The sequence below is a fragment of the Pogoniulus pusillus genome, chromosome 7 (assembly GCF_015220805.1).
Source record: "Pogoniulus pusillus isolate bPogPus1 chromosome 7, bPogPus1.pri, whole genome shotgun sequence".
In the NCBI taxonomy this organism is placed as follows: domain Eukaryota; kingdom Metazoa; phylum Chordata; class Aves; order Piciformes; family Lybiidae; genus Pogoniulus; species Pogoniulus pusillus.
The window spans coordinates 11,680,238-11,706,466 of record NC_087270.1 but is presented as its reverse complement, the minus strand read 5'-3'; the positions used below and the strand labels follow the sequence as shown (position 1 = coordinate 11,706,466).

Below are 26,229 nucleotides of genomic sequence, written 5' to 3'. Positions count from 1 at the left end.
CTCATTTACATCCAAGAGTCTGAGACAGTCTGAGAAAGTTTTCTGGTTTGTTGTTGATAGTAGAACAACTCAGGCATAACTGAGAAAACTTGGTCCCATTGGGACCAAGAAAAGATCACCATGGAAGAGGAAAGAGCGTGGTTAAATGCTGAGACATGTTTCTGAAAAGATGGCAAAATGTTTTCTGAACAGTATTTTCCCTACTGCATATGAGAATTTTGTAATTTTTGTAGTGGGACTTGTTCACATCTTCAACAGAATCATAGAACTATTTCGGTTGGAAAAGACCCTTAAGGTCATCAACCGTTATCCAACTCTGCCTTGTGTGGTGAGAAACTATGTTCTTTAAAACCACATCTCTGTGTCTTTGGAATACTTCCAGGGACAGGGATTCAGCTGCCTCTGTGGGGAAGCTCTTCCAGTGTTTGAGAACCCTTCAATGCAGAATTCTGCTAGCCAATCTCAACCTTCTCTGGTGCAACTTGAGACCATTTCCTCTCGTTCTATTTCTTGTTACAAAGGAGAGGAGACCAACACCCACCTTGCTCCAGCCTCCTTTCAGGTAGTCAGAGAGAGTGAGAAGGTATCCCCTCAACCTCCTTTTCTTCAGCCTAATCCCCATTTCCCTCAGCTGCTTCTCCTAGGATCTGTTCTAATGTTCCTAGATAAAGGAAGGCTTAGGTGTGGCCAAACTCTTGATGCATTCAAGTTTATAATTTTTAGAGAAGGAAGCTGTGCTTACACTAGAGAGTAATTAAGCTTTGAAAAGCAAACCAACCAAACAAAACCTAACCCAAACCACCACCACCAAAACCCAACCAAACAAAAAGACCCTCCAAACCCCCAAATGACCAAAACACCCCCCCCACCCCTGACCTATATTGCAGTATTAATGCATTTAAGTTGCATCTAGTTCTATTTCTAGGAAAAGGTCAATCTTGGTAAGTCAGACATATGTAAATGAATTTAATCAGCTGTGAGAGCTCTGTTAACTGAAGAGCTGCACCATTACAATTTCAGTCAATAGTTTGCAAACTTCTCTCGGGAGCAATCCATGCAAGCATGTAAAGCTGCAGTGGTTATGTTTCCCTGGCAGGCTGCAGGGCTCCTGTGCAGGCAGGAGAGCACTTTGATTGGTGGATGTGCACTTTGATCTCACATTTGAGTGAAATCATTGCGAAATGAGTCAAATATAATTTTCTGTCAGAGGAGAGTTACTTTCCTACAGTTTATTGATGCAATTATGTTTTGTGAGCTTAATGGTCACTCAGTCACAAAAATTCAGTGTCCTGTAGTAAAGTGGTAGTTCCGTGCAGAGCAGAAACCCAGTGATTTACCTGGCTGCATGGAATGGAAAATAAATTCAGAATGCAGGAGCGTTAAGGATTTTAGGAAGCGTTTCTCTCCCATACAAATCAGAAGACCAGCTTTGCTGTGAGTTCTTCTGTGCCCATGAGCCTGTTGCTTAAAAGTGAGTTTACCTTGGTAGGCTGGAGGCATTGGCAAGGCGGGCTCCGTGTATCATGCACAGCAAAAAGATCAATCCCAGGCTACTGCAAACCAGCATTGCTGGCAGCCTCTTAACTGAATTTTATAATGGGAATGATGTGTGCTTCAGAGAGTGGAAATTTGAAACATTATTAAAAACTAAAAGCAATTACACTGGCTCAGACAAAAAATAAAAGAATTGGGACTAGAAAAGACTATAATGAGATTATAATGGTACAACAATAATCAACCCCAATAATAAACAAAGGAAGATTGCACTATCAAACATGTAAAGCTCCTGACAGTAGCTGGTGAAAATAATGGGAGAGATGGATGGGGAACATCTTGGAAACCTGAGGCAGTAATTACCTGTGAACTGTGCTGCAGAGGCACTACAGGGAGTAAGAAACTTCTCTCTTGAGAACAGGACCAAACCTGAGCTGTCTCTGTGTATGTGCTGGGGGTTGTGCTTTTTTTTTTGAGAAGCTGAAAGCAGGACACATCTTAAATTATTCATGCTCAGTCATAAATTAATTTCTCCTAGTTGCAATTCGAGCTGTGATGCGATCCTATTTCAGCAGTGATATTAGAATCCAAAAGTGAGACACTGAGATATCAGAATACTATTTTTCTTTATGCTATGGTGGCTCCCAAAGGTGGTCTTAAATTCCTGGCAACTCGTACTGAAATTTCTGCAGATTTACTGGTGATGGCACCACAAACTTGGGTTCACATTCTTGGGGTTATATGTGCAGTCAGTTATGTGAGCCAGCCAAATGGCCAGCCAGATGAGGACCACATGTGATATATTGTTGTCTTGGTGCAACCATTTTATTGGAAGGGCTGTTTCACAAGTTGTGTATCTGTGTAGAAAACATAGCGCCTAGAAACCTCCTGGTAACCATACACTGGGCACTGCATGTCTGTGGACACTCAAGTCTCTGAAGAAAGTTCTTACCCATCTACCCTGAGTTCTCTGTATCTTTGCAGTGGTCACACACACATTTGGGGGCTTCATGGTTACTCTAATAAAAAGGCAAATGAAGCTTACAGTGACCTATTCTGTTTGAGAGTAAAAGCTATACTATTCTAAAGGTCTTTTTAAATTGGAAACTTTTGATGCCATATTTTCTGCACTGATCTTTGGCCATTTTCTTGGCTGAACCACTTTTTTAATGTGTTCTCAGCAGGGGTTATTCAAATGCTTTTATCTTAGTATTTGTCCACTGACAGCCAATGCTCCACTGTGCCATTTTGGCACAGACGTAGTTCCTCTTCTGGAGCTGCTGTGAACTAGGGATTTGGAAAGGGCATGGATAGTGAATCAACCATGTCTTGTATTCTGATTGAAGAAAGCAGTTACAGTGACCTACAGCTTGCTCTCAGAGTTTTCCTTAAATGTTAAAATCACAGCAGTAATGAGCTGGCAGCATCTGTGAGAATATCTGAGGACAGACTAGCTGGGCTTGGTTGCATCCTCTACTGCCCTGCAGAGACAAGGATGTCCTGTGCCTCAGAGGTCACTGTTGTGTGCCCTTCAGAGACCCCCAATTCTGTCAGCTGGTTCCTCAGCTTCTGCCAAATGAACTAAACCAGAGATTCTTTTTTTAGTGGGGCTGTATGTAGCCAGCTCTGTATTCTAAGGAAAGGGCAAGACTGCATGTAGACAGAGAACCTGGAGGCAATGGTTTTGCTACTTGTAGATTTGTTGCTGCAGGAGGGAAGACGATAACTGTCTCACTTAGGTCAGTGACATCTGAGTTAGCTGACCTGTTTCTGTGTGACCATTGAGCAGCTTAATGCCCAACTTTCAGACCTGGAGAGTCTTGTAGCACACTCCTGAAATCACCTGTGACCACTGTTTTTGACCTGAAATACAAAAGTCTAGGGCAAGAGACCTTTGTCTGCAGGAGGAATTTGTGTACAGTAGTTTAACTTTTCAGTGCATGAACTGCTTTCTCTCGATTGCAATTTGCAGAAACATTCCCATTTACAGACATTTAACTGGGTTATTATTATAGGTATATTAGGTATAGTATTATAGGAAACACTTTTTCAAATTTCTGTTGAAGATACCAAATACTGCAATGAAATATTAAGATAACCCTAAACATATTTTTTAGTGTTGTTTCTCTGCCACCTGAAAATAGAAATGGGGTCATTATTATTCCAACTAAGGTCCCATACATGTTCTTTATGATAACCCCTATACATTGAATATTGCAAGGTGAATGGGAATTGTGTTTAACCTGTCCTGTTGGATCTAGGCCAAATGCCTAGTCTGTGTAAGAAAAATACCAAAGACACGTTTATGACAGGAAAATCTTGAGGTCCAAGGAGGAAGGCATTTTCCTATCCTTACTTCAGTTTTGTCAGTTCAAGTCTCTCTCATCTGCATTTTGTTGAGTCTTCTGGAGAAGTCTCAGTGTTACTGCAGCAAGATTTTGGGGGGGGGAAGCAGGAAGAGGCAAAAGCAGCAAATATTATTAATTCCACTGTTCACAATGCTCTGAAAAATAAAGGTGAAAAAAGGAGGCAGGCTGTAAGCAAGAGGCTGAAGTTTTCTTTTTGGTTGCATTACAGCTGCAGTTACTTTACCCCTTCTCATCTGTGGTGGGTTAGAAACTTCCCCCCCTACACAGTACTGAAATTTACCATCTCAGACAGCTTGGAAGTAAGATGAAGCTACATTTGTAGCAAAGCATGTTTTACAAGCATAAATACACAGTATGTTTACAAGTATTTACAGCTGCATACGAATTAGAAATAATACAGAAATCCAAACTCCCTCTGGGACAAAGAAACTGCCCAGAAGGGTCTCTCTCTCCCTCTCTCTCTCTCCTCCTTCCTTCCCAGACAGACAAACAAAATGACCATCAAAGCTGATGTTCTTATCTGTTAGCCAAAGTTAGTGGAGAGCTGTGAGAGCAGAAGGTAGGAGGAGCGAAAGGAAGCGGTGTCCCAGAACCAAGTGGGACAAAGGTTTGTGTTTTAGCTTTTTATCCCTTTCAGCAAACCAATGAATCATAGACTTCATATATAGAGAGGGAGAGAGAGACTTCACAATTATTTTCTTTTCACAACCAATGATCTAATTTAGCTCATAAAAATATTCCAGTTAGCCTCAAGCTAGCACACCACCTCTTTGTTATATATGCCTACAAATGGACTAGAGGAAACCTCTGCAAGGGGGTCTGGATAGGTACCAGTGGCAGAGAAGAAGACATTTTTCATTAAAATGTGGCCCTATGCAATATAGGAACCCCATGGAGAGTGAGAGTACAGTGAGGTTAATTAGCACAGCTAATGGTACACAGGACTTGAACCTAGCATAAAGTCATATCAATTTTTATGGCTGGGATTCTGATGTTTGGCTGTAGCTCAGATTCTCCCAACACCCCCACCAGAGGCCAGTATGTATTTTTTTACCTGCCATTCTGTTGTGACTGCTGCTCCTGAAAGCAATGAAGTGCCCTTGTATGATATTTGATCATGTTCACAAACTTCTGTCCCAAACTGAGAAGAAATTCTTTTCCATGTCTACTAGATAAAGCTGTGCTTCCCTTTACAGAATAGAGTCACAGAATCATTTAGGTTGTAAAAGGCCTATAAGATAATCAAGTCCAGCCCTAAACCAAGCACTGCCAAGCTGACCACTAAGCTATGTCCCTAAGAGCAACATGTACATATCTTTTGAACACTTGGAGGCATCAGGACTCCCCTTGGTGAAATGTAGTGAGTTCATCATGGAGGTCTTAGCAGACAATACGTCTGTCATTGCTCAGTGGGGCAAGAGCTTTAGTGGCAGATGCATTGATCACCTCTTCCTTGAAGTAAAGCAGTTGGATAAAAAAAAAAACACTTTTTCTAACCAGTAGCTGAAACATCCTTTTTATTATTTTTTTTTCCCTGCACAAATAATGACTGTCTTTGATTCAAACTTTCACTGCAGTATGATTTAATTAAGGGCTGTTAGCCCCAGGTTCGTTTTTCTTCAGTAAAGAAATGGCTTCTTCAGCTCTCTGCTGTAGAATTAGTACTGCATGGGTAAGCAATATGGCCGGATGGGGGACAGTGCATAATAAAAGGCCAAATTAGTCAAAACAAGGCTCAGTGTAAAATCTAAAGGAAGCTGTTGGTCACCAAGAATTCTTTATTAGCAAGAACAGATCAAGTTTGTGGGAATACCACCATGTAGCTATGCTTTCACTTTCTACAATAGGAAAGAAAACTTAGTGGCATTGCCTCATCACTGCTTGTACTGGAAACTCTTCAGTATATCACTAAGCAGTTGCAGTTAGTACTGGATGTAAGCTTTGTCCTGAAATAAATGATCCCAGAACCACTGTGTGCAGCATTCAGACTCTCCTGAATGGGCAGGTGTCACTTTGCACAGATTCCCCACAGGATGAAAGAAACCAAAGTGTTAGCACGAGCTTTTTGTCTTAAGATGAACACATCCACACATGATACTGCCATCATGTGTTTTCTCAGAAACAGAGCTATCAACAGTCCTGCATTTCAGACCATGCCCTTGAACAGAGCAAGGCATAACAGGCTTTACTTGGTGCCCCAGTTAGCCACAAGATAAATACTGTGAACTCTTGTTCTTGGTTCATGACTGTTTCCTATTCATGGGGTTTCCTATTCCTGTTTTGGACTGAAAGTGCATTTCTCAACACTTCTGTGCTGGGCTTATGTGCATGAATAGTTTATTAATAACAGTTTTTCATGTCTATCTACGAGTTTATTTTCCTAGTCAAACCTATTCTGTTGCCTCTTTCTGGTTCACCAATAGATGGTGTAGAAAGTACTGATAATGCATTCAGATGTATTGTGGATTAATTCTGGCCTGGAATAAGTTATGTAATGTGATAGCAGCTTTTTAATTGGTGAAGAAAGCAAAATTCTATTCAAATGCTTTCACTAACCAAGGCGTTTGACAGGAAGACTGCCTGTTACCTCACCCATCCTTTCGTGTTTCAGTATCAAAGTTTTGGAGTACACTATTGTGCACAGCTGTTTGGTAGGAGGAAGTGGGGGTGTCTTCAGTGAAACATGCAAGTTTTACATGCAGAGACTACTATTTTTGTTGTCTGTTAATATTCAGTTTTGTTAAAGTAAATTGAGAAGAAACTAGTGTTGTGCTGAACAGATTCTTGACAGTTATCAATTCACTGGCAGTGATTTTATGACTGACTGTTCTTGTTTAGTGTATAGACTGCACAATTAATGGCCATGTGTACCTTTCATAGGATAAAATAAACCCTAATATGATTCAGGGATTTATTTTTTCTCTTCCACTATTGTATTATTATGCTTTATTACTCCTGAATCTTTCTGTCAGGAAATGTGAAATTAGATTTTGTGTGTGGTTTGTATTTATCTCTATGGCGTTCTTAAGCTTGGTGACACAGGAAGTGCAAGTTGAATATAAATGACATTTATAGTCATTTAGTACTTCAGTTTGTACATTTCAGTGTCTAAAAGAACTGGGCTTGTGGAACAGAGTTCCAAGTGTCTAATGAAATACACTTTCTCTTTAAAGATGAAATGAATAACCACTGTGTAGTTTAGTAATTGTTACTGTCTTACCTGTTTCTTTTCTCTATATATTTGGTCCAGGATTGCCTTTAAGGCATCAACCTGCACATTTGATCGTGAATGGTGATCACAGAAGGAGTTGAGTTGGAAAGGACCTCTAGGGGTCATCTGCCCAACCTGCCTGTGGATGTTTCCAGGAGTGGGGCATCTACCCCCTCTCTGGGCCACTTGTTCATGTTATATCACTCTTGATAGACAAAAAGGATCTTCCTTACCTGATAATGCCAGTGGGATCTAGGCAATATGGAAACAGTGCTAGAAATACTGTGGCTTGAACATTTAAGATAGCTTTATCGTTTCATTCTTTCTCTGTCACTCTTCTTTTGTTTTGTTGTGTGGGTTTTTTCCTTCCTCTCCTAGAATTACAAACCATTTTGTAAACATGGGCTTAAAAGTTCAGTTACAGCAGTGACATCACCTGGACTTTTGATAGACATTTTACAGGCAGGGTAAAATACGAGTATCAGGATGGAGCTGCAGCTTGAACATGTTTAAATATCAGTAATTGTGCTAATTGCGAATGCAGAAGTTCTTGTAAAAGCACTTGTTTGCAGTTCATGGGGTTTCCCTTAGATGATATTTACTTAAACTGCATCTTTTAGGCGGAAAAAAAATCTGGTTATGATTTTTTAAAATAGCCATTTTAATAACTGTCCCTTTATTGTTGTTTTCCTAATGCACATCTGAGCCACACACTTAACAGCAGTTAGTTAGTGCCATTTCAATTCCCAGTAAGTCTCTTGGATAAGCTTACTACATTGCAATGTCTTTATCCAGCTGTATTCATTAGGCTGATATTATTTCTTACTTCCTAATGCAGTGCTTCTGTAGTGTTGCCAGGCAGTCATTACTGTCTTTGGCCTTGTATCCTGCTCAGTATTTGTATTTTCTGAGAAATATAAGAGTTTGGAGTAACAAACTTTTCAATTGAATCAAAAACAGGGCAGACCAAAAAACCCTTAGAAAGTTCCAGACAAAATTTGTACACCTTTTATAGTTAAAACCCTGGAATCATTAAATTTAGCATACAGCATGTAATTGTAAGCAATAGAAAGAGAGCTGACTAATTGGTTGTTGGATTTATTTATTTGTTTCTTTTCTTCCCCCCCCCCCCAGTTATGGAATTGGTACTGTACAGATGATCCCAGTGAAGTAGCACAAATAAAAATTCAGTGTTTTCCAAATAAAATAGTCTTCAATTGTTGTTCTCTGTGAAGACTTCTGCCACCTCCACGCTAATAAACATTCTTCTGTGCTTCAGCTGGCTGCCCACTCTCACTCTCTCTCCAAAGAATTGGCTGTCCCAGTCACCATTGAGAATTTTCAGCAAGCTGGGCAGATTAATCAGGCAGCGATCAGTACAGCACTACAGCAAATGACCTTCAGGACGTACTGCACAACTCTGGGTGCTTTGTTTTGTCCACGTTCTTGCTGTTTGGTTATTGTGTAGTTCTCCGGGAAGCAAACGAGAATACTTGTAGACAGTACTGATAGATGTTACAAAGTGCAGAAATGTGTTTTTTTCTATATTATTAGTCTTGGTATTAAAGTGCCACATCCTACATGCCAAGAGAATCGGAATGTTTCCCCCCTCGTTTTACAAGTCTAAATCAGCCGTGGAACTGACTGATGGTGTGGGACACTGGCTGCAGCATCATTCCTCAGATGAAAGCCACCTTCCCGATGGTCTTTTTTTCCCCTAGTCAAACCATCATCTCTCATTACTTGCAAAGAAAGAGGCCTCTTGCAGACGGAGGCTTTACGTTAGGAGTTGTGACTCAGTGTGCGCCGTGGGCTGCTGGAACAGAGCTGAGGCGTCGGTGGGAGCTGCAGAGCACGGAGGGTGGTGCCGCAGCTGTCTCCTTGGCCGTCTGCGGGGCTCAGCAGGCTCTCTGGTGTGGCGGTGGGACACAGGAGCTGGAGCAGCTTCTGAGGAGCCCTTCTGCAGAAATCGTTGGAGTCTCCAGGCGTTGTTGTGTCAGAGTGAGCTTTGACTAGGGCTGCTGTATAGAGCAGGAACGCTGCCAGGCCTTTAAAACGAGTCTTGTGCTGGTGCAGCAGAGTTTGGTATGGCAGAGATGTGATGCTAAGAAACGTATTGCTTGCACTTGATCTTAAAGGTCTTTCTGAGCCAAAAAAACCCTGTAACTATGATGAAGTATGCTGAAGTGTTTGCTGTGATTGCTGCCTGCTTTCACTAGGAGTTGGTAAGTTGTTAGTACCCTGGTACAAATAAGCCATTGCAAATTCCAGTTTCAGTTTAGGAAATTTAGTTCCGTAGTACAACCAAGATCTAAAGCAACCATTTTTCTCTTGTACTCAGATCACAAATCTGGATATTTTGTGTGGTTTGTGTTGTCATTTTGAGATTTGCTCATGTGTTGGTTTGGGTTTCTTGTGTGTGTTGGTTGGGTTTTTGTTCGGTTGTTTTTTTTCCTCCCTGTTCATGAGGCTACAAGCACGTGTGGTGCTTAAACATGCTGACATTTGCATATTGGCCCTCAGGCTCAAACCCCTAAACCAGCGCAGTCATGGGGCTTTTTCTGACTAATCTAGAGCAGTTAAAGCTGTCCACTCGCGCTGCCTGGGGACTGCATCTGTAGTCTGCATCGGACAAAGTGAATAGCAAGTTGACTTCCGAGAGTGCACATATTGCTGCTTCTCTTCTAGCACTATTGTAAATTGGGTGTATTATATCCAGTCTATTTTGTGTTTCTTCAACAGTAGCCTGCTCTGAGCATCAAAATACCTTTTTCAGATTGTATTATATTGGGTTATGTAGTGCAACGTTATTTAGCACTGCCAGCCAGAGAGCAAGAGATGGCATTGCTCTGTGCCTGCGGATCTCTGAGTCTCCTTAACATCTGTTTCAGCAGATAGGTCTCTCTCACACACCTGTACCAGAAGTACAAAAGTGCTTATACCAAAGAGGCAGGACTATGAGTATCTTGTAAGAGAAGTAATATAAAGGTGTTAGCATTGCAGTAGTTCTGCTTCAATTTTATGATGGAATTGGAATGGGTTAATCAGTTCCTTGCAGGAAAAGAATAGCAGTTTCACGAGAACAGAATTACCAAAGACATGCCAGCTTGGTCTCTCTGTGGGTTACATAAATTAACCAAAAACACTAGGCCAAAATTTACCTTTCCATCACTGCCCTTTCATATTTCCTGAGTACGCCTCCAGGATAAAAACTCGACTCCGAAGCATTGTTTAATGCTCGTACATTCATTGAATAACCAGAGTTTTCAGCAAAATGAATCCCAGGAGAGAGGCCAAGCTTGAGAGCAACCAAGCAGAAACTAAAAACCAAACCAGAGAACCTTTGTTAGCTATTTACCTAAAGAGAAGTGGATTCCTTTTGCTGCCTTCTGGATTGCAAGTCCCTTCTGCAAAAGAAGCCCAGAGCATTAAAATACTAGCCACTAGTGCTCACACGACACTCTGATCTCTTCAGTACTGTATGATTCAGCTTTGAGCTCTGGGCTCTAAGCAACACAGCAGGCAGGGTTGCACTCTTTCACATGGCTAGAAGATGTGTACAGTTTTTCACCTAAATAGTGAAGTTGCTAAAACCTTTGAAGATGCAGAAGTTAATGGTGGATTAGTTGCTAAAAACCAGAGTACTGATATCTGCTTTGACTCGTCTCGGTGAGACTCAGATGGGGACACTGCTCATTAAAAACTCACAGTGAAATAGGGAAAAAATGAAGGAAAAAAAGGCAGGTAAACCAAAGAAATGGTATGTTTTTAATCATTTCAGCAGCTACAATTACCAGTGAGTCTTTAAAATAAGATTGTGCTTGGTCAAGTGTGGTTTTAAGGAAGTCCCTTTATCTATACTCGGAGACGTAAATCACTAAGTGCATTCCGAGATGAATCGAAGGAAGGTCTGGAGGGAGTTTTACATATGTCCCAGTCATGAAAAACTTCACAAAAAGCTGTGAAGCTTGCCCACAGATCTGAAGGTGTGAGAAATCTGAAATGCCATGGATGACTAAAACTGCTGAAGTTAATGGACTGCATGATAGGTATTATGAATGTCATTACTGCAGTGCTTTTACAGACAGAGTTCTCCTCTTCCAGCAGTGTCAATTATGAGGTGTATGTATTCTGAGACCGCATAATGGGCGCTGTGGTTCCGTTTGTGGACATGTTTGATGTCTGTCAGTGCTAGTGAGGGACAGCATACTGCAGAATTCTTCTCTGTGGGATTTTAGAGTGTGCATAGTTCGGCACTACCTCAGGTGCAACTTTTGCATGCCTGTAGAAATCAGTTTTCTTCTTCACGTGCCATAGAAAACATTTCCACTTCCCCTATAATCAAGAGTGGCATAGTGCACCTCATCCAATGCTTTCACTACTTCAGAAAACAAGTGAAGGCTTTCTTCAGCATAGTGAGCCTTCTTTCTGAAGAAAACCAGTCTGATTTTCACTATTTGAAAGTTCCCTCTTTTTTCTTTTTTTAATGATTTATATTCTTTTTCTTCTCTGTAGAAGTAATTTGGATTAAATGAAGATGTGAGCAAAGTTAGCAAATGCCATGCAATAGCGGCACGGGGATAAGGGCTGCTGGTTGACAAGAGCTACAGAAAGTAGAGTTTTGTGTCCCAAACAGTCCTGTTTCTCTCCTAAATTTCTACAGGAAAACTTAGAAGGGAACCAGTCAGTTCTGCAAATACTTGTGTCTTAATAAAGACCGCTGAAAATTTGTATTTGTCCATGTTGGTGGTTTGTTCTTGTTGTCATGTGCAAATCAAGCCAGCAGGCAGAGAGCCCTTGCCCTGAGGTACATCACAAAGGGCTTCCTACAAAATGGTGAGATTTCATCACAGCTTTGTTGCCCCTGTGCAGAGAGCTATTACTGTAAGGTTTGAATTGTTCCTAGAATTTTGTCTCTGCCCCCTCATCTCCATAAAATTGATGCTCGTTGCGTGGGATATCCCCCCCCACCCCATAACCCACTTTCAGGTGACTGAAACATTTGGGATTGGGCTTTTTCATTGACTATACTAACAGCAAAATGTAGAATATAATAGAGATTGACTATGTCTTACTATTCCAGGAGCTAAAGAGCCTTTTTTCTGTAATGTGTAAATCCTGCTGAACTCTAGGAAGTTTGAGCTTCCTTTAGCCATTTCTGAAATACTGTGAATAAAGCATTCCATGTACCTACCTTAAAAACAAGAGAGCATTGATTTGGAGACAGGTGCTTGAAGATTTGGTTTACTGTTCTTCGCTCTGAGGTTAACTACAAAAATGTCTGCAATGTTCTGCTCCCTTGTGGCAAACCCAAACTGGTTTATAGAGGGTTTGAATTAATAATATTGCTACATTTCACCACTACTGCCCAATTCCTTATTTCCTTATTTGCCTGCTGTCTGTGCTGTGGGTACTTCCAGATGGAAAAGGATAAAATTCTCTCCCCATAGAGATGTTGCAAAAAAGGGCATGCTGACTATATGTTAACAGATGAGTTTAAAGACATACCTCCAAAAAAAGGAGGTTGTAGAAAAAGGGAAGATAGTTGTTCAGCAAAAAACATTGCAGCTGGTGATGTTAAATATTCTTGAAGCACTGCAATTGAGGAGGAACCCCACTGGGTGCTCCATATGCTTATTCTCAGTGCATGTGTGGGTTTGGCTTCTTTTGAATGATCTGTCTGCAAAGGGGAAAAAACACCCAAAAAGCAAAATCCAATGCAGAGAAATGACAGTTCCAGGGAGACCTTATGGTGGCCCTCCAGTACCTGAAAGAGACCTACAAGAAAACAAGGAAAGGACTTTTACAAGTGCTTGTAGCGATGAGAGAGAATAGATTGAAACTTGGGGTCAGACTTAGACTAGGTATTAGAAAGAAATTCTTTACAGTGAGGGTGGTGAACTACTGGAGCAGACTGCCCAGGATGGTCATGGATGTCCCCTCCCTGGAAGCGTTTATGGCCTGGTTGGATAAGGCCTTGAGCAAACTGGTCCTGTGGAAGGTCTTCCTGTCCTCAGCAGGATGGTTGGAACAAGATTTTCATCCAAACCATTCTGTGAATCTGATTCTCTATGGCTTCTTTCCTGAGCAGAGAGAGATTTATAAGCCTTTTGCACATGCATCTTTTGAAAGGTCTGTCTAATCCACAGTTCTCATTTGTCTCGGACTCAGTCTTCTGTGACACATCTTTGAAGTTATTTCAAGTTAGAATTATGTATGTATATTTAGCTTAGTACTGGCTGACAATTGCCTTATTGCTGATGGTCTGTGTGAGGTGAATTCAGGTTCTGAAAAGTTGGTGTCACAAGTAGGGAGAAGTCTATTCAATTTTATCATTTTCTGTGCCCAGTATGGCTTTTTGTGCCGCATCACTTGGAAGTGGGCTCCACTAGCCCTCAGAAGGTGGCAAGTATGAGTCAAGGTTTCTGCTGCTGCCAGTGCTCTTTTGGGTAGTGCTGAGAGTATGGTTTCCCTTTCATTGTTGTGAGTAAGCATGCTCTGTAATGGGGCTCTATAGGCCAAACAAGTTGCCTTTCTGGATGTCCCCAGCCCAGAGCTCTTGCATCTTGCTGTAGATCCCCACCACTCCTTCTGCCCTGAGGGCTGTGGCTGCTGTGACCACCACTTTGGAATGTCATGGAATAGAACAGACCATATTATTTCAGTTGGAAGGGGCCTGCAGTGATCATCTAGTCCAATTGTTTGACCAATTCAGGGCTGACCAAAAGTCAAAGCCTGTTATTAAGGGCCTTTGTGTACTTATATAACTTAATCTGTAGGCTCTTGTCTTGAAGTTCTATAAGCTAAACAGATGATGCCTAAAATTCATTAAAAGGAAAGAAGGGGCAGGTTTAAAAATGTGGAAATAAAGCACTTGTCAGAACTCTGTGCTGTGAAGTATGCGGTTGAAATGGTCCTATGTGACCTCTCTTTTCCCTTTCTGTTGGCTGTGTTGCCCATGTTGTCACCACAGCTCAGATTTGGAGGTTATGGTGTGTGCTGTCCTTACCAGGAGTGGAACCCGGAGAGCTTTATGAGATAATCCCTGTCACTTAATTCAGGAAGGCTATGCTAGCCCAGATGTGCTTGATGTTTAGACTAATGATTAAGGAAAATCCCATCAAGCAAGATACTTTGCTTTCTTGATCTGAGCAAGACAAACTACTCAAGTTCAATGTGAGAATTCATTAATCAAAGAATCCTAGAATTCTAAGGATTGAAAAGGACCTTCAGAGATTGAGTCCGAATGCCCTGCAAAGCAGGACCACTTCAGGCAGGTCACAGAGGAATGCGTCCAGGTGAGTTTTGAAGGTCTCCAGAGAAGGAGACTCCAGAGCCTCTCTGGACATCCTGTTCCAGTGCTCCAGCATGCTCACAGCAGAAAGAAAAAGGTTTTCCTTACATTGTGATGGAATTTTCTATGTGTTATGAACAGTACAAGCATACCTAGTAATTTATTAGCTGTTGACTGCTAGGAAGTTAAATGGCAGGAAAAAGATCACGATCTGACTGTTATCAGCACACAATTATAATGTAATGTGCCATTAACTCACCTCAAAGTTTCCATCTTAAAAGCCAGTGGTCTTTTTTTCTGTACTGTCTTTTGTGGAACATTTAATCTGAGGAGCTGTAGGACTCTGGATCATATGAAAATCATTCTAGCAGCAGAAAGCTCTGTTGTTTTCTTGTCTATTTCACAAATCTCTGTCTCAGTTCTATACTGGATTCATCCAAAGTCACCAAGGGGTATGGTCTCCCAGTTGGCATCTGTTTTGGATCAAACAGCTATAGGACTTGACCTTGTAGTTGTTGGAAATACACGGCTTCTCCAAGCCTCTCTTCTGATGAAATAATAGTACTTACAAAGTTATTTTAGGAGTTAGGTAATTAATATTTTGAGTAGCTGAATGCTGAAGCACTTTGTATGATTAAGTACTGGTTTAATTAATTAGTTTAGCAATTTGATAATGTTCCTTGTCTACTCCTGCTGTGGTTCGGTTACCAGAGCGGTGTTGGTCCTTCCCATGGGAGTATAAAGAGCAGTGTATCCAGAACACAACCACAGCCCCTGTCTCAGTCCCTCCTAAAGAGACTAGACTCATTAGCTATTAGAGGGGTTTCTTTGTTTGTAAAAATTCTGGAACCCAGAGGAAACCTTGGAGCTTTTCAGCAGGACTGTGTGTAAGACTGTCCATGACTTGATAGCAACCACCTGTTCTTCTAGCATGCTTCTTGATCCCTGGACTGATAGATCAGATACCTACCTTAAAGTGTACCTGCAGTATCTCTTCAGATATGGCACCCTGAAGTAAAGCTGGAGAGGATTCTAGCAGTTCCTCCTACTTGGTGCTTTGTGTCATAGAATCCTTGAAAGGTTTGAGTTGGAAGGGACCTTAAAGATCATCTAATTCCAACTCCCCTGCCATGAGCTGAGATGCCTCCTACTAGGCCAGGTTGCTCAGAGCCTCTTCCATCCTGGTCTTAAACACTTCCAGGGATGAAACATCCACAACTTCTCTAGGCAACCCATTGCCTTTACTGTTATAGTAAAGAGTGGTGAGACACTGGGATGGGTTGCCCAGAGAGGTTCGTAGCCAGCTTTCATTGCGTTTGGGTTGCCTGGGAGATGGCAAAGGTACACAGCAAGAGTCACACCCAGTATCTGAATTCCCTCCTGACTGCAGAAATAGAAATAGTTGTTTGTGGTTGTGCAAATTTGAATACCTACACACAGCAATGGCTTTGTTTTCCAAACTGCTCTTCCTGCTGACTGCCGCAGATAAGACAATAGTGAGAGATGCAGTGCTGACTGAGCAGTCTGATGGCTGCTAGCCATGGCAAGAGCACGTATGGATCACTGTCCTCTCCTGTTTTGGGAGCAGAGAGAGCTCACTGATAAACATACCAGTTCTTCAGTAAATGAAAGAGAGAACTGCACTCTCTTTTCTGATAAACTCAAATGATTCATGGTTGTGCCAAGCTGAGGTTTTGGAGGCAGCACCCTACAAGTACAGGGGCAAATGCACATTTAGATAGGAAAAGCAGATGGGAAAGCACAGTTTTTTTGATGAAAAAAACCTGCCTGCCCTGCTGTTTTCACACCTAAAAGAGAATAGGGAAGATGCTGTGCAGATGTACCTCTCCTTCCACACTCAGGTTTTGCAGTGCGTTGTTACTGCTTTGGCCATGAGGCTACATTTGCAAATACCTGAAGTTTTTGAGGAATTTTAGCCACGGGGTAGTTCTGTAAAGCCTGAAAATCACAACCATCTAGGTCTAGGTGAGGAGTCACCTCTGAGCTCTAAATTTAGCCTACATGTCTTTGCAAATGCTGAAACTCAGCTGTGTTTTAACTTTGCTCCACTTTGCATTGGTTCTCTTGTTAGCTCTTGGTTCAGGTGTTCGCTCTGCCTGCTGGCTGGCATGATGGAGCCTGATTCCAGAATGTGGCTTCTAGATGCTATGGAGCCTGAAATAAATCCCTCAGCCTTTTTTTGTCTCCTGTATTATGTAAGTGCACTAGTACCAATGCATGGCACAGGGAATGCAGTAATTGACTGTGCTGTGCAGAGCTTACTCTCCGTTGCTTAGCAATTAAATGTATGAACGTAGCAGCAGTGCTGACAAAAATGCTAATAAAAGGTGACAAGTTAGATCTCCAAAAAATATTACACAATTAAGAAAAACATCTCTGACAAAAGGAACAGCAGCAAATGGTACATACTGAGAGATCTTGTCCCTCCTGAAGGCAAGATCTTCAGGAACTGGCCGCTAGAGGGTCTGAGATGATGGGAATAGAAGGTATCCACATTTATAGCATGGGCTACAGACACACAGTTGTGCAAACATCATGGTAAGGCTTTTTGGTGTTGGTGTTGTTGTTGTTCCTTTATTATTTGTACCTTTTATTTTTCTCTGTGAAGTGTCTAGAAACATGTTCTGTTTTCTTTGTTTCATTTTTTCCCCTTGGTGTTCAGGTTTGCAGGCTTTTCGCAGCATCTCTTTGAATCGAATTTCTGACTTTCCTAGCAGATTCTCATCTCACAGTGCTAGGTTTATTTATATAACCTGATGCAACCTGTCGTGTTACTGTTTCTCTGTAGCACTGGTTCTTTATGAATACCGAGCTGCTTCACTTAATGTTTAATGTAAAATTCAGAGAAGACATGAGGCAAAGGGACTGCATGCCAGGCTGCTCTTCTCAGAAATAGCCCCGCATTTAAAGGCTCTTTTTAGTCCTGGGTTTGTACATTTAACCTTTTGCTCTTTCATCTGTAGTCCTCTTCCAAAGTCTCCTGTCACTTGCTTTGTGCTTAGGAAGCGCACTGCTTCTTGGACTGGTTAATACTTACTAAAACACTTGTTTTGCTGTGGATAGACACAGTCGTCAGACTTAATTTAGGGCTCTTTCCGAACAGGCTTGACAAATTGTTGCATTAAATTCTTTTCACTACATTAAGAGAATTAAGAAAGGCTGGAAGTAATTGCTGTTATATAGTTTATTAATGTCTGTGGTATTTAGCAAATAGTTATGTGCAGGATTTCCATACTTTCTCTTCTAGCAATTGTTTTTGAGTTTTTAGAGCTTTTTCTCATTAGATTTCATCTCACTGAAGTGCTGATTCTGCACTTGACAGTCTGCCTGCATAGTGAATTGCAGGATCTGGGCCCAATTTTGGTCTATTTATATTACAGTCCATTTCATTTTAACTGAATGCAAGTACTAATTTGGCTGTAGTCGCCTTCAGCATTGTCTCAAGTTGTGCCAAATCATCAGACAGTCCATTTGGCAGACTTTGCTGAAACTCCTGCATTTTTGGTCAAGAGCTGTAGAGAAGTGCTGTTTATCAAACAAAAGTAGCCTAACTCTTGGCTTGGTTCAGCAGTCCTGGTGCCCTCTCACACACCTTAGCAAATAAGGTGGACCCTGAACCAGTGCAGGTCAGATTGCATTATCTGCAAGTAAAATGAATCAAACTTCTTTTAATTCATGTGCGATGCCTCTTAAGAAATAAAAATAAGGATTACAACTGGAGCACCGCTTGACTTCTCTGGCTTGTTTGTGAGTACATTGGCAGAAGGGTAAGTGAGATAACTACACAGAGAGCAGTGCTATGCTGTGATACAAACAGCAAAAGGCTTCTCAGAGATTTTTCAAGCTAGTTCACCTTTTGTTCACTTCACTTGCTGTACTTTTTTTTCCAAAACAAAGGTTTTAGCATGGATTGAGCAGGCAGGGATTATGCTATTCAGATGAAACCATGACTCAACCTTAAACCAGCTAGGATAAGGAAATGATAGAGCAAGATCAAAAAGGGAGTAGAAGAGCAACATTATGCTAGAATATCTTGTATGCATTTGGCTGAGGTCTTTTTAACAGGATGGTTTACGACTTGTTAAGGACATTGAATCAAACATCCAGAAAAGGAAATATCTTAATCCCAGTGGGATGACATAACCCCCGAATTTCCCTGATTTATCTTTCCTATACTGCAGTAAATGTTATCATGGCAAAATACTTTGAAATAATAGTTTGGTTTGTAAAATACTGTTTGCTAAAGGCTGCCTTTTGAAAGCTATTTCTCAGTGTCTCTGTGCTATGTAGAAGTAAGAGAAATATTTCATGCCCTGGAAAGAATAATTTATTTATTTATATATATATACACACACACACATTTATGTGTTCCTTCCTTCCCATGTGCAGTGACAAGCAAGTGTGGTGTGTGCATGTGTGTATATGTCTATGTATGTGTGCATGTACAATGGAATGAGGAAAGAGCAGATACTTTATAGCAATGGCTGCTTAAATGTCTGCCTGAAATGCATGCAGCATGTTCTTTTTTAAGTAGCCTCCTCTCGGTAGTACCTTCGCTCAGATTCTCACCATTCCCATGTAGTGTTCTGTAAATACCTTGTGAGAATGACTAGCAGGGAGGATGATCTTGCATAACAGGCAGCTGACTAATTTAGACCAGGAACATTGATCTACAATGACTGAAATAGTCTCAGTCTTGTTCCGATTTTGACATTTGAAGTTTTGAGACTACACTCGTGGGTACTTCCGGAAGCCTACCATTGGCAGGTAGAGAAAGAAAGGCATAAGCCATTCCTAGTGCCACAGAAAGGGCAGAATTTTTTGTCATGTGTGTTCCTGACATGTGGAGAGGGTTATGTTAACTTTTTGTACGTTAATCTCTAGCCTGTATCACTTTTTACAATATATACATAAAAGAGGCTGTCTTCTCCATCTTTCTAAGCATGCTACCTTGTCCTCTGCACTTCATGCACCCTTCTGAGCATTGTTCCTTGTTCTTCTCTTCTATCCAGTTAGATTAACTTAGGTTTCATAGTAAGACTGTCTCCAAAAACTTACTGAAATAGTCAAAGTCTGTTGTCTATCTCTCATTTCAGTTTTAAAGCACCTAAGTAAAGACTGTGGCTGTGGGGTAAGTTTCAGAGATAGCACAAATGGTGCACTTCTGAGGCCACCTAATCCACTGTCTTCTGAAACATTGTTTTAATCAGCACTGGACACTACAAAGAGGCAGGGCTTGCTTGAGGGCTGGTGCGTGCTTGGTCTGAAGCCAAGATGCAAGCTGAGCTTGCAAGGTGGGGATGTCTTTGAGTGTAAGTGATTATTAATCAGTAGAGATGCTTGGAGGTCATCTTCAGTGTTTTCATTCGGTCGATGCTCAACCCTTAGCCATGGATGTCTGTGCAGATTCCATGCCATTGGGCAGTATGTGTACGCGCTCGCAATCACACGTGAGAGCCCACTAGCCTCTTTCTTTGCTACCACTGAGTATGCTCTTCATCAGTCATCGTGCATTTCTGCCAGAAGAGGGCTGAAAAAAACTTCACAGATGTGCTGTTTTTCATGTGCTACATAAATAGACATGCTTTTGTATTATTTGTTACCATAAAAATATGATTCATGGTGGCAGCTAATTTTATTTTGAATAATGACCAAGTGGATCTGAATTCCTAAAGTGGGAAGAAGTTGGGAAAGAAATTACTGTGTAGTTTGTGAGCTTTCTTTTAAGCAATGAATCCCTCAAATCAAACAGTGCTTCATCAGATACATGCCCATTAGAAAGCAACACCAGCTCTAGAACTGTGAAGTGTGTTGCCTCTGCTGCGTTTACCTTTGCATTCTTTCCTCAAAGCTGAGTATTAACGAAGAAGAGCACAGAAAAATTGTAGCTTGAGAAATGTGTAGCCAGTTTGCAAGTAGACTTCATGGGAAAAGGATCACTGTTTGTTTTTTCCCCACTAAATATGTCTTGCTTACAGTAATTAACTCAGCAGTTTTCATCTTCAGTTGGTTCACATTAACTGCTTATACCTAAGCTGTGGAATGCATCGTTATGTGATACTGTGATACTGTTATGGAGAAGGTGAACTTGTTTGAGTCGGAGTTTTCTTCCTCACTAGCAAACACCGGAAGACAGTGATGGGTAAAATTTAGAACAGTCTTGTGTAATAAGTGAGTAATCTGAGAAAATGTAGCGCATAGACTACAGTCTCTCCTTGCTGCGCTGTTGCTCAGATACACAGCTTGTCTGAATCTAAATATATTGATTTATAAAGAGTGCACATTTGGTGATACATACCCTGTGAGCCTGAACAGCAGTGAGAAGGAGAGTACTGCTGTTGCTGGTTGCCCATCTGAATAAGGCCATACAGGTGTACAGTAGGCTACAGTGGAGCTCATCTTCCTGAATTAACGTCCTTTTGTCCTGTGTCTAGGAGAACAGAGTTCAGAGACATCTACTCTAATGTGGTGGGGTTTTGTTGGCTTTGTTTCTGTAATTTCTGATCAGTGAAGAGGAGAAGCTCTTCTGTGAGGACAGCATGGCACAAAGCCCACTCCCAAGCAATGGACAGGATGAGATTAGACTTGCATACGATTGTTAAAGTGTGGGATTCGGTGCTGTCAGGCTCCTTAACAGCATTAGTCTGTTGTCGGACACACATGTTAATCAGCTGGTAGGAAAGGATAGCTTGTTCTCGGTTCAGTAGACAAAGCCTTTCTGACAGAAGGGTTTACAAACATCAGCTTTTGATAATCTCAGGATTTAAAACCATTTCTTTAACTCTACGTTACCTACTGGCACTCTTAGCTGTTGAATATAGAAGTGTTTGTCAATATATGGGTGGGAAACACATTGTCTGTTTCTTATCACAGTATCACCAAGGTTGGAAGAGACCTCACAGATCATCAAGTCCAACCCTTATGAGACACTAATGGTCAGAAGTTCAGGAACCTTTTGCCTTTGGGATCCATTCTCCTCACCAGAATGGGAGGACTCTCATTCTGTGGCATTTTATGTATGCCACAGGGTCAGTCTGGCAGCCTTGGTGCTGGAGAGCATTCGAAGAAAGAGGTATGCACTGTGGAAAGTTTGGGGTCATTTCCAACTGCTCAGCCTTGGCAGAAGGTGAGGTGGATGAGTCTTGGTCTCTCCTGCTGGAAATGGCTGCCAAGGACATAGCCGTTTCGAGAGCTGTTTTGAGTATGTGCTGCCCTGTGGATAAATAGAAGACTCATTTAGGGTAGCAGCTATGCCATTTTAACAGCTGAGGGAATATTTCCCCTCTAGATGGAGCTGTCCACTTACATTATGACAGAGTAGACTGCAAACGCAGACTACAGATTACATCTGTCTCTTGGAAGTCTGGTGGGCAGAGCCCTGCAGCCAGGACAAACGGAGCTCAGGCATGGCACTGGCTAACACAAACCCTCCGCCTGTCTTACAGATGTGGAATAGACCAACGGGCTGATTTCCATATTTATAGCAAAGACTTCTATCTCTGCTTCCATCCCTGGCTGTTTGGCAGGCTTTCTCTACTACCTCTGGTTCACCACTTGCAGCTCACTTTGTCTCTCAATCCACAAAAGTTGCCGTTTCTTCAGCATCTTCATTGTCTCTTTAAATCTCCCTGCCAGCTGTGTTCTGTACGATGATGGTTTCTTTCTATCAGTGCTTTCATGGTGCTGTACTCAATTGCTGTGACTCTGTCAGTGCTCTAGGTAAAGCAGGGGCATGCCTTCTATATGCTTGTAGCTTAACTTGGAGTGATTTCTAAAGTGTAGCTCTTAGCTTTACATGTCATATGATCCCTAACTTGGACTAATTTTGTTTTAAATACTGTCCCACTTGAAATTGTCTTGTTTGTTGGACCCTGTAATGCTGCAGCTGAAGCCCTGCTTCGGGCTGACTGCTCAATTCCTGAGACGTTAGGGCTGTGGATTTACCTTGTACTGGGAATAAATGTTCCCAAACAGAAGAAATTGTGTTTCTGTGCCAACCAATTTGTAACTTATTTTAAGTAGCATGATGTGACATACTTAATAGAAAGTATGCACAGGTCACTTTATATTTTTGGCATTTCTCCTAGGAAACAAGGCTGGAACAGGAGTAACTAAGCAAAAGTAACATAAACTAGCTGAAAAGTGAGAGTAGCACTACACCAATGAGTATCAGCCCTTTGGTGTACTCTCCTATCACAGTTACCTAGATTTTGTAAGCTCCCACCAGACTGCTATCCTGGTTTGGCTTAAACCTGGACAAAGTGTATTTATTGAGACTTCATCAGAAGGAAAATCTTTGTCACTTCATCAGTGAAAGATTTTGAGCAGAGAATTGTTCAATAGTATCCATACCACTTTCCGTGACTTTTGCTGATGACTTCTGCTGAACTTTATTGAAGTTGCCTGGTGACGTGTTTGTTCTTGAATGTTGTAGGTTCAGTCAGTGGATTAAATGGTTTTAAGCCAACAGCTGAGTCTCTTGAGCTTCTGGAAGTACTTCCCTCCTTCTTTAATGTGCCATAAATAGAAACTGTGTGTGAAAAAGTTACCACTGATGGTTTGTTTTTTTTCATGTGACATGTAATGTGTTGGTTAAAGTCTGCTACTGAGAGTGAGGGATTACATGAAAAGCTTTGTTTTTTCAGTTAAGAAAGTCATGGTATGACAAACAGTATTCTTAGATCTTACAGGCTGGAAATGTGATCTGAATAGGGCATGCCAACTAAACACGTCAGTATTCGGTGAGATTCGCATCTGTCTCCTAAGATGATGTTTTGTGGTTTTGAGGAAAGCTCCATTTTGTGACTCGGAGTACTTGGGGCTGACAATGCTAGAAGAGATTCTCTGCAGTTGGGTATTAAGGGGACTGTCAAGCCTGCCTCAGAGACAGTAATAAGCCTCTGATGGCATTGCTTCTCTACAAACCGTAGCTGTAGTTCAGTGCAAGTCCTGCAGAAGGTCTCAGGTATTCTACCTGCATGTCATGCTCCCAGCCAGCATTCTGTCCTTCAGCAACAGGGGAAAGAGTCTTAGTGAAACCTTCTCAAAGGATTTCATTGGGAGTAGAAGGAATAGTGCTAAGGACCTTCATTTAAAGGGATCATCAGCAGAATAAGATCCAGTGAAAGGAAGGGAAATAGCTGAACTGATAAAAAGTGCATTGATGCATCTCTTATCAGATATGTCACCTAGTGACTAAAGGCGATATTGATGGAAAGAGAGGAAGAATAGGTGACTTAGAGGGGGAGTGGCAAGGGTGGTTCAGGCAGGTTTTGAAAATAATGCCATAGCAGGGAGCCAAATAGCTTGACCTGCTGGGGGAAACTGAAACAGAAAGCCACATAGCAGTAAAAAAATCAAAGGAAGAAGTGGTTTTCAGTAACTTTGGAGGACACAACCACTGGACATGATTTTGTGGTATAACGAATGAGAGTCAATTCAGGAAAGATTACAAGGGCAGGCCAGTTTCTGTAGGAATAAGGAAAGGAAGAATCATGCTGATGAATGTCAGATAAAGCAAAGAAACAAAAGCCAAAAGTTTGGTTTATGTGTAGCCATTTCCCTTTTACATCAAACAATATAATCAGGGAAGACAAGCTTCCATTTTTTTTAGAAGTGGGAAGATTTACAACAGTACTATGTGCATTCATCTGAATTTTGCTTGCTAAATCCTCAGCTTGCTAAATCTCATCTGGCATCCTGTACATGATTTTCTGGATTTCAGCTTTACAGTAGCCAAGAGCAGAGAGCTGTTCCACACATGCTGCTGTAGCTGGGGTCTAGCGAAGCATTTCCCATGCAAGGTTTCTACTGCAATGATTGTCCTTATACACAGATGTGTAATAATATGCTTCAGCTAAGATACTTAAAAAGATAGGAGCAATAGAGCTAAAAGGCTTATAAACCAAAGAGTTTTTTTTTCCTGAATAATTTTGGTGCATTTGGTGAATTTTAATGCTTATGGAAATGAAAGATTTTATTGGAGGCAAGGCAAGTGTAGGCAGTAACCATAGTGACTTCTACACATATCAGCTTTGCCAGTGAGCTTCAGTTCTAGTCCGCAAAATCCTAATTATAAAACATTTGTAGGTTCTTATTGAGCAGTCACAATGAAGGACTGATGCCAGGGGGCTATTGTCCTTTACTTAAAAGACTAAAATCACAGGAACACAGCAGTTTCTCACCAAGATCAAATCTAAATTATGAAACCAGCAAAGGTTGCCACTGTGAATACTAATGTCACTGCTGATGCTTTTCCCTTGTCTACTGGCAGGGTTAAACACTCTGTCAGTTATACCCACACTTTTGTCATATCGTTCTCTGGCTCTCAGACACACCTAAAGAAGAGCCATGGGAGATGGAGTGTAATATCCTTCTCTGAGCTATTGTTGGAGGACTTTACATTTTCTTCTTTCACACTGCTAGTGAGTAGTCTTGTCCATGGTGTCCTTCTGCAAGAAACATGAAACTTAATAGAAATAAATACAACAATTCTACTGTTTTGTTTGTTGTGGCAGAAATAACTGTTTTTAGTAGTCTTGCTACTGCACATTTTAGCTGCCATATCATATGCTAGAAGCTTCGGAATTTATCCAAGCTAAAAAGAGAGGGAATTAGAAGTTGTAGATGTCAGCTTGGGAACCTTCTTTGGGGATAAGAGCAAGGTTCTGTGAAACAAAAGTGTAGGCTGATAGAAGATGCCTAAGATTCAACTGCTATTGTATGAAATGATTGTCTATTCCAGTTGTATCTGCTGGCGTGTATTCAAGAGCATGCTGATGTCATGTCAGCTATCCTGGGGCTTGTAGTTGGGACTGTAATATGAGAGGCTTCCTGTTTCTGGCTGCCGCTTCTGGTTTCTGGTATTGGTGAGTTGGTCTTTTCCGCTGGGCTGGCTGTGGGCTTGGGGCAGGGGGAAGGTGTGTTTTGTGGTTGGCTTCTGCTGCTGCTGTTGCTTTTCTGCAGAGTAGTCTAAGGTAACTGTACATTGTATTATTTCCATTAAATCCTCTCTTTATCTCAACCCAGGGATCTTTGCATTACTTTCTCTCTTGATCTGTGTTTGGAGGGCTCGCTTGTGAGAGCAGGCTGCCTCAAACTAGGGCAGAAATACTGAGTACTGTATATTATTTCATTATATTAGTCTGGAGTTTCTTTCATTACAAAGTCACAGTCTCCATACCCCATGTTGTGAATTTATTCTTTTTTTTTTTCTCAAAAAGAAGCATTAAATAGAATCCAATTAGTGTCTAAAATGAAAGACAGTTGGTGACAAAATAGGCCTTGTAAAGGTTGTGATAAGTCAACATATGCCATTATTTGGTTGTGTGTAAATAAGTGCAGGTGTTTACTTTTATTACTGTAACATGTTATATTGAAGAGAAGTTATGTTAGCATATGTTTTTAATGCAGTCACTGTACTACATTTCCTCCTGCTGCCAATATACTGTTTGTTTGCATCTCTCTCAGATTTGGTGCTGGGGAAAAGTCGTTTAAGTACTACAGGCTTATCCACACTTAGAGAACTCACACATTTGGCTTTTCACATTTACAGGGGACAAAGCCAGTATGTCGTCAAACTGTTGTACATGTTCAGTATGCAGGAGGGTCTTGGAAGAAAAGCCCTTCAAGAGTTCTTTGTATAACAGGTGGCAAGAGGCAGTCCTTGCCCTGAGGACCTCTCATTTTGTTTAAGCAAACCAGAATGGTTGTTTTTCTGATTGCATTTCACATGAGTGTGCCAAGGCATGAGTCTCACTCGGAACTTGGGTTTCTTTTCATTTGTTGTTTGGAGATGCTCAAAAACAGCAATGAAAAATACTGAGCTCTGTAGTTTTTCC

General features: G+C 41.3%; 1 protein-coding gene across 21 annotated transcripts in view; it reads left to right on the top strand.

The window, feature by feature from the left end:
- Positions 1 to 26,229, top strand: part of DLGAP2 (DLG associated protein 2) — a 465,415-nt gene that overhangs the window by 94,553 nt on the left and 344,633 nt on the right. For 9 of the 21 annotated variants that reach the window (XR_010302764.1, XR_010302763.1, XR_010302762.1 and 6 more), the window contains exon 1: positions 16,901 to 16,927. The exons of 9 other annotated variants lie outside the window; for them this stretch is intronic. Coding sequence is in view for 5 of the 12 variants with exons in the window: in XM_064145869.1 (XP_064001939.1) it covers positions 16,925 to 16,927 (3 nt within the window). In the remaining 7 variants the exon portion in view is untranslated. Of the gene's footprint in view, positions 1 to 16,784; positions 16,928 to 26,229 lie in introns of those variants that run through there. 3 more of the 21 variants (XM_064145877.1, XM_064145878.1, XM_064145880.1) reach the window with 3 other exon arrangements.